Here is an 8,643-nt window from a genome sequence, read left to right as displayed (position 1 = left end):
GAGTGAGATAATAACAGATCCAGACAGGCGACGTGTACATCCTACACCTTAGTAATGATAACAAACTAATGACATTAGTGTGTGACCGAGCCGCCCCTCCAACAACAAAAACAAACACATGTTCTTCTGTAATGGCTGCCGTCTACCGGTGTTCTGAAAAAGTTTGTATCCCTGAAAAAAGTTTCCCCACCAGAGGGGGCGCTCACGAGTAGGAAGTAATCTGCTTTTCCCCCACAAGATGGTCCAAATCTCATGTGAAGTCTCTGACTTTTGTGTTGACACCTCCTGGTGGACTATGTGTAAAATGCCAGAATTCATATGATGCTGCTACAGCTGATATATATTTGTTGTCAAAATACCTATTAGTACATATGTTGTTAAAATAAAATGAACAGTCCAATGATCATTTTACTGATATGTATAAAGACTRYAAAGGCTGAAAAATCTTGAAGTCTGTATGAAATTGGAGGTAGTTTGAGGATTAAATTTTTTATGCTTTTTAAGCTCAAAAAAGGGGGGGATCGTATTATACACGAATAAATACGGTAATACTAGAACTAATAAACTAAACTAAACTAAAACTAAGCATTAAACAAACCAAAAAAAAAAAAAACTAGCAAATCCACACTAAAAACTAATTAAAACTATCTGAATTAAAAGAAAAAAAGTCAAAACAAAATAAAACTAAACTATAATGAAAAATCCAAAACTATTATAACCTTGTCCCCAACACATACACAGAACGCCAACAAATCTCACAATACTTTAGTTTAAAACTGCGGCTTGCAAGGCTGTGGGTGATATGGATTCTTTCAAGAAATCGTTTTTGTTTCTAGTTCATTACAGAAAACCTCTTTTATATATAAACAACAAACGGCAAGCCTATTCACCTATAGACACACTAACTCTGCATTTGCTTCAAACATGTTGAATGAAAGCATTTTTAAAAGAAATTGCTTCAGATTTGCTTTGCTAGTGACAAAAAACCCAACAAGTAGAGTTTGATTGCTTGGAGTTTCAGAGCGAAATGCAGAATTGGTGTTTTTAGAAAGCCATGTTTGATTCGGTTGTTTTATTCTGAAATCCAGGATTTATGTAGCTGCTAAAAGTGCTTGATGAAATCTGAGTTGTACCTGCTCCATTTATGCAAATGTTCAGGCACTGATCAGAAGTTGCTTCTTCACTGCAGCTAAACAGAATGAGCTGGAGGTATTTCCATTAACAACCCCCCCCTCTCCCCTGCAGATTCTCTCCATTATCCCCCCCCACCCGCCCGGTGCAAAGCCATTCCCACATTCTGTATTCTCTCTGTCATTATGTCTTTCATGTTCTCTCTGGCATGCTTGCTTTCCCTCTTCTGCCGTGCCCTTTCCTGACCTCTTTGCGTAAACTGATACGGGTCAGGACACCCGACAGGTCAAGCGAGGAAAAGGGACTCGGGTTACAGGTTCTAATGTTTTTTTTTTTTACTTTGATAAATACACACACTGGTTGAGGGGACACACTATCTGTCCATGAAGTCATTTTAGGCATCAAGTGCACGCTGCATCATGCAAGACATGAACATGGCTGAGATGCCACTTCCTACGGGGGAGAAGATTTGTGTGTGCGTTTTCCTGCTTTACTGCAGAACAAAAGGGGTTGTGTGGCTTCCTCACTGGTGCATTGTGGGAATTTAGGGCTTTGAGGAAGGGGGTAGAACGCTGAGACGAGCCACTCAACTTTGACCTGGAAAGAGAAGCTGCTTGAAGGAAGAATAGACCAGAGGAAAAGAAAATACTCTCGTCCTAACGTTGATGATTCATCTTTACTCCGAATGTCTTGGGGAGCGGGGGAGGGGCACATTTTTGCTTGTTTTTTATTATTGATTTTTGCTGAAAGAATGCCTACCAGTTGTTTGGGAGGTTTATTGATGATAATACTAAAATCAATAAGCGTTTGAATTCTTTTGGCCAGGTTTCTGAGTGCTTCTGGCTGGTTAATCTAAAACAAACAGAACCAGGTTTAGCATAAGCACGGCCTACCATGGTTACACTGATTTTTATGGAGCAGCCACAGAAGATTGATCATTTTCGGTTGCGTGAAGCCACATGCTCTGTTTGTGACTCACGTCGTCTGTTTTATTCTCCCGTCTCCTGCGTCCGTGGTGCTTAGTTGTTGCTCTCGCTTCATTTCCATTCCCCGATCCTCTTCCATTCCTCAAAGCTAAATCCAATACCTGAACGCCCAGAAAGGATGAGACCCCCACGAGGAGTCGAGCAGATGCAAAGTCGCCCTGATTGCAGCCTTCTCCAACTATGATCGTTAAAAAGAACAGCGTGGGGAGAATGAACACGTGTTAAATGAAATTATTTTAAAGGATTTTTGATTTTGTTTTAGAACTTGGCTCTAAAAACATTAAATAAAGCACAGTTATATTTTAATGTTTTGTTAAAATAAGTTTTATACTTTATATTAAGCTTATCCAAGAAAATAACTGAATCAAACTGTTTAGATGTATTTTACGTAAATCTAATATGCTATAACAAACATTAATTTCTACAGTATTACCAAGCAACTTGCAAATTGTTAAAATAAAAAAAATGTTTTATTCATGCATATTTTCTAGCTTTTCATAAACTTACAGGAATAACAGCTGTGTTTAGAAAAAAACTTGCTAATTTTAAAAACAAGTTTTTATTTTGTGTGAAGTTTTAGCTTTAATGAAATGCAACATTTGAATTAAAGCTGAAAAAAGTGTAAAAAAATAAAGATKTGAAGGAGTAAAATGTAAATCCTAAACTTTACATGAAACAGTACATTTAGGGATGGTTAAAAATAGTTTAGTGAACTTGGAAAGCTTTGTTCAATCCCACCATTAAGTAACTGATTGCTGTGAAACAATTTAATATACTTTTTAAAACAATTAAACAGTTTATCAGAATTGTTCTGAGTCCAGATTTATTTTTGTTAAATCTTTGGATGTTTAATAAAATTGTTTTATAGTTATTTTAGAAGAAGCACATTTTTTTTAGTTTAATTCTAAATGAAGTTGTTTCTTAGAAGTCGAATCACAGTTGGAGCCATTAATCTCGTCAGAGTGCAACGAGTTCAAACCCTTTGGTTAATTAGTATATTTTTTCCTCTGTATCTCTTCTCACTGTTGTGTATGCAGACATACACTCAGATATTCATTTATGTGTAAAAAGCTCCTATAGAGCGTCTGTAGCTTCCTGTAATTGCAGGAAACGAACAAAGCCCTGCTGCTGAGTGTGTTATTCTCCTGCCTCTTTACCTACACATTTGATTTGTTCGGATCTTTTTTATTTATTTATTTCCTCTCCCGTCTCCTACACATCGGCCTCTTTAGCAGGCGTTGCTTTTACAGATAGCCTGTGTGTTATTTTTAGGCTTTGATGTATGCAGGTTGTAGGGTTTGCGCTGCACTCGCCGTGCTCGTGTGGGTGTGTGTTTACCTACGCCGACATCCGCAGGGCTCGCCGCGACTCGTGAAGGTCGCGGACACGGCGCCTATAGGCTGTCGGTTGTGTTGCGATCAACGAGACATAAATCATTGTCCTTTTGGTCGTTGCAGAAACCAAATCAATAATTCTGATCATGTAGATAAGACGGATGGTGAAGGAAAATGATGGCTTGGCTGTAATACTCTTAGCTTTTGCCCCTGCAGTGGGAGCAAACATACATTAAAAATAAATTATACCAAGGACACTCTGAAAACCACATCCAGTCAATCCATTATGCCTGAAGTGAGGTCTTTATATAATGTGTTAATGTTAAGTTTTCTGCTTGCAGCCGTGTGAAGAAACCCCCACAGAAAACAAGCTCCATGTTAATAGGTGTTGATGTTCTGTGAAAGTTATTTGGGTTTGGAAAGTGTTGATTAGGGAGCTGTTTGTTCGCAGTTCTAATATCARTGGCGACTACTCAATGTGTTATATTTGCCCCGATGGGTTTCGACTTGCATAACACCGCTGGTTTCATGCTTTAAACACAGACGTTGAAATGAAAGCAGCACGTCTTTAAATAAAAAACACAAAAACTTGATTTTTACCTAGGCCTGTCACGATAAAAACATCAATTGTTCTCGCAATAAATTTCAAATGTGGTCAATAATTTTCTAGCCTGGCCCTTGCCTTCTTACGCAGCTCCGCTCAATTCTAGTTTCCCTTCTCTGCTCCGTCTGGGAYTTCTCCCATWGACGAGGATTTCACTGGCAGATTTTTAGTCGAACCAATCAGAGAACAGAATGTCGATTTCCTGCGCAGTGTYTGCTTGTAGTTTATTTTACCTGGGCCAATCAGCAAACAGAAGGCGGAGTTTTGAACGACGTCAATTTTYTGCGCAGTGTCTGCTAGTTATTTTAGCATACGGCAGTGGAGGAASTGAATGAAGCMAGTCCGTGTTGAWAAGGCTTCCAAATTAAATAAATTTGTCTGATAAAGCAGCAGCTCTCATTTACAGTCGTCTCRTTCRGYTCGGTACTTYTCTCCTCTCAGTAGGGTTGTTTACAGCACACGCGATTTCCGGTTAGCTTCTTAGCTTRGCCTCCTTCACTTTGACACTTCAGCAGAGGTCACGCCTCCAGCAAGAATCGCTTCTCTATAGCAACTTCGTAAACAGTGTGCGAGTGATCACAGTTATTTTATGAAGCCAGAGGAAGACACAAAGAATGTGGCGAAGCGATTTTTCAGCTCTGGTTGTTTTCGCAATCTCTGGTCCAGGTCGATTTGTTTTATTTTTTATTTACATAAATTTCATAAATTTATGTAAGCTTTCTAAGGCAGTGGTTCCCAATCCTGATCCTCTAGACCAGTGGTTCCCAAACTTTTCAGCTTTTGACCCACAAAATAACAGTAGCAGACCTGTGCCCCCAACTATTTTTGGACGATAAACATTTATATCAGGTCAACAAAACATGGGCATAGTAACAATATTTTATACTACATTTATCCATTTTAAATACACTAACCTCACTCATTTGTAACAACTAAGACAAAAATGTAATTAATTCAGAAAATCTTTTCAGGACCCCACCTTGATGTTTCGGGACCCCACTTTGGGTCCCGGCCCCAACTTTGGGAAACACTGCTCTAGGACCCCTAACCTGCAGGTTTCACTTGTYTCCCTGCTTTTCAGCAGGTCTTCAGAAGATTGTTAATCACTCATTCATTCAAACCAGGTGTGTCGAATCAGAGGAACATCTAAACATGTGGACCAGGGCTGAGAATCACTGCTTTAATACATGTTATCTGATTTGTTATAAATAAATGGCAAAGAATCAATGGCTTCCAGAGGCAATACTAAAAAACATAAAACTGAGTCAATATTATATTTATAAAATGTCTCACCAAGCTCAGAGAAGCTCTTGAGGTGTTGGTCAACATTTCAAGCAGTTTTTAGATGTTTCCCTGATTTGACACACCTGGTTTGAATGAATGAGTGATTAACAATCTTCTGAGGACCTGCTGAACAGCAGGGAAACAAGTAAAACATGGTGAATAGGGGTCCTTGAGGACCAGGATTCTCCAAACAATAATTTCTGAGAATTTATCGTCCAACAAAATTTATTGTGACATGTCTATTTTTTAACATTTAGGACCTGCGTGAGATTTAAGCAAAAAAATAGTTACAGCATGAAAATAAAAGCTTGTTAATATGCATCAATAGGTTTAGTTTTTCACACAGCGTGCAGCTTATTTCTGGAAACGGCCCTTTCATGTAAAAACAGGGCCTCAGTCAAAGTTGTCAGTTTATTTTGTGCAAAATCTAAGTTATCTGTYGACCAGGCAGAACACTGCACCGTCTGTCAACTAGTTAAAAATCGTTGAAATCACAAAACATTTTAGTGGTTTGGACACTTTTTACTCTTTGAATCCACAGTAAATATCATTACTAATTCATAAAACCTGTTAAATTAAACAAATTATTAAAACAAAAAACAATACTAAAGAACACAATGGTGTCATTGAGGGAATTCATATCAGAAAATTACCTTTTTTGCTTTTACAAACGTCTCGTACACGATGCTGTGAAACAAATCACCATACAGGCTTCGTGCAGCGGCTTAAAAAGTTTAAAACAGTCTAAAAGTAGAAAATCTAAATTTTTAGGCCTAAAAAAGTCTTAAAAACACCCAGATTTTCATCCAAGGTCTTAAATTTAATTTAGTCAAGTCTTAAATTATTTTTACTTTTGATCATTCCTGAGAAGTGTTGGCTGTATAACAGAATAAAGCTCAGTAATCGGACGTTGATGTCATCTGTCTTCATGAAGTTTGCTGCCAGTCTTTGTACGTTAAACTACAAATCCTGTGATAACTTCAAGCAAAATACGGTACAGTTTACTTCCATGTTTTCAACCTGTTTGCTGCTACAACCCCCCGCATACGGCAGCTTGTTCACCTGCCCAAAAATCAAAGAAGTGCAGTCACGTCCACTGCTTGTTGTTTAAACATGGGAAAGTGTGTTTTCTTTTTTTAAAATCACTTCAGTAGAAAAAATAACTTAATATTAGTTCCTTAATTTCTTCATCATCAGTGATTTTTTTTACTTAAAGAGAAAATAGAAAAAGAGAAAAACAAAGAGAAAAGTAATTAGATTGAAATAAAGAAATGTATTAAAAATACACCAAGAAAACACAGGACCACACACCCAACATCTGTCTGCTCACCTAAAAATAAATGGATAAATACATGGATGGCATACATATATACACATACCCATATATATACATATATTACGTACATTCATGCATACTGTAGATGTATACACACAGACATATATACACACTCAGTGATCAGTCAGAACCGCCCGGATCAGAACAGGAAAATGTGTTTTCAGTGAGATTTGGCTTGAAATCAGTGATTTTTGCAGTCGGTTGGAAGCGGTCCACAGCAGGTCTCATTAGATATGAGCGTTTCATTAAAATAATTATAGCTTTCTTGTATTAAAATTAAATATTCTTTCTCTGTTATAATTTCTGGGATCATCTCGGTGTTTGTTAATGTGTCAGTTTGGTCTTAAATGTCATTCCTAATTGCCTTAAAAGATCTTTAAATTTAACGTACTGAACCCTGCTTATATTGATATTTAAATTGGACCTCTCTGTCTCAGACTGAGCTGTGAGCATCGATGAGTTTTAAACAGATCTTTATTTTTTTTTTTGTCTCTCCTCCCAACAGAGCAAACTGGTGATGGAGGGTTTCCGCAGCTTGAAGGAGGGCGAGCAGGTGGAGTTCACATACAAGAAGTCCTCGAAGGGCCTGGAGTCCCTGCGGGTGACTGGACCTGGTGGAGGACCCTGTGCAGGCAGTGAGAGGAGACCTAAAGCCAAGGTCCCGCTCCAGAAACGCAAACCAAAGGGAGATCGGTGAGTAGGTTCACACGTTGTGCTCACGCTGTAGTAAAAAAGAAACCTCTGTGTGTGTACACTTAGAGCTGCGAGCTGTTTCTGAGGGCGTTCAGACTATAGATTAAATCTATTCAATCTGCCAGTGAACATGCCTGTTGCCATGGTTAACACTCACCGTATATGAATAGAGCTCTTTGACTGCCTGGGCTGTTTGAAATCAATTTGTCAGGTTTTACATTAGTGACCGTATCAGCATGGGGGTGAAGGTTGGATGTACACATCTTAAAGCCTCRGTGGTTCTAATCGTTTGGGCCTCAGGAAAAACCCTGAAAGGTGCTTTAAAAATCCATGTGAGGCGGTTTCTTGGAAACACCTGGTGGTTAAAGCCACAGGTGACTGTTTCCTCTGGCCTCCTGCTGAAARACGATCCCTTCATTAGACGTGCAACAACTCTGATCAGGTGTGATCGCAGTCGTAGGGTTTCTTTATTTCAAGTCGAGTTGATTTACGTGTCAAAGTTCAGCTCTGCCTCTGTGTTGAGAACTAGTGCAGTAATGTTTGCATTTATGAAAACTAGAGTTTTTCTTAGAAAGTTAGAAACTGAGAGAACCCCTGCTGATTGTTTTACACARCTGAATAATTCAGTTTATTTGGGATAATTGATCCAGTGTTAGGTCAAGTGTCTTACTTCTACCAAGGTGGCAGAAAGGTGGTGTTGAGTTCGGAGAAGGCAGGTAGATGGCGGTGATGTCATCGGGCCTTTGTGAGCATGCTCAGTGTCTGCAGCTTTTTAGGTTGCCCTGCCCCCTGCTGGTTACCCTGCGGTACAACAACTCGTCCACAGCGGAGCGCTGCAAAATACTGGAGTTCAATGTCCAGATGTTTAGGACAATTTAAAAACTATAATAATAATATTTTATAATAACAATGTATTACCTTTCAAAGGCACAAGATTGCTATATTTATTGATAACTAATTAAAAGTAATTCACCTAAACTTGACCAAAGTATATCAACTTTTTTTAAGACTGGCAAAAAATTGTATAAACAAAACAATTTTCAATAAGTAGTTGGTCCTAAATTACTCTGTTTATCAACAAAAGATGAAAAACATTTGTTTGAATTTATTCCACCAGTTTTTTTCAGCTGTCGTGTTTTTATCAAAATCCTCTTAACCTTGAAATAAAAATATAAATAAGTTATTCTGTTGAATACTTAAAACTTTACCTAACACAGTAAGGATAACAATAGTTAGTAAAAACTGTTCCTAAAAGATAAAAATATTGTAATTAGT

General features: G+C 38.1%; 1 protein-coding gene across 2 annotated transcripts in view; it reads left to right on the top strand.

Annotated features, from left to right (window-relative positions):
- The window catches only part of lin28b (lin-28 homolog B (C. elegans)), a 31,793-nt gene that overhangs the window by 21,258 nt on the left and 1,892 nt on the right, over positions 1-8,643 (top strand). For both annotated transcript variants that reach the window (XM_014009977.1, XM_014009978.1), the window contains exon 3: positions 7,181-7,368. In XM_014009977.1, the coding sequence (XP_013865431.1) occupies positions 7,181-7,368 (188 nt within the window). The remainder of the gene's footprint in view (positions 1-7,180; positions 7,369-8,643) is intronic.

Source organism: Austrofundulus limnaeus, unplaced genomic scaffold (genome assembly GCF_001266775.1).
Source record: "Austrofundulus limnaeus strain Quisiro unplaced genomic scaffold, Austrofundulus_limnaeus-1.0 Scaffold64, whole genome shotgun sequence".
Lineage (NCBI taxonomy): Eukaryota > Metazoa > Chordata > Actinopteri > Cyprinodontiformes > Rivulidae > Austrofundulus > Austrofundulus limnaeus.
Note: the sequence above shows the minus strand (reverse complement) of the source record. Positions and strands in the feature narration are given on the sequence as shown.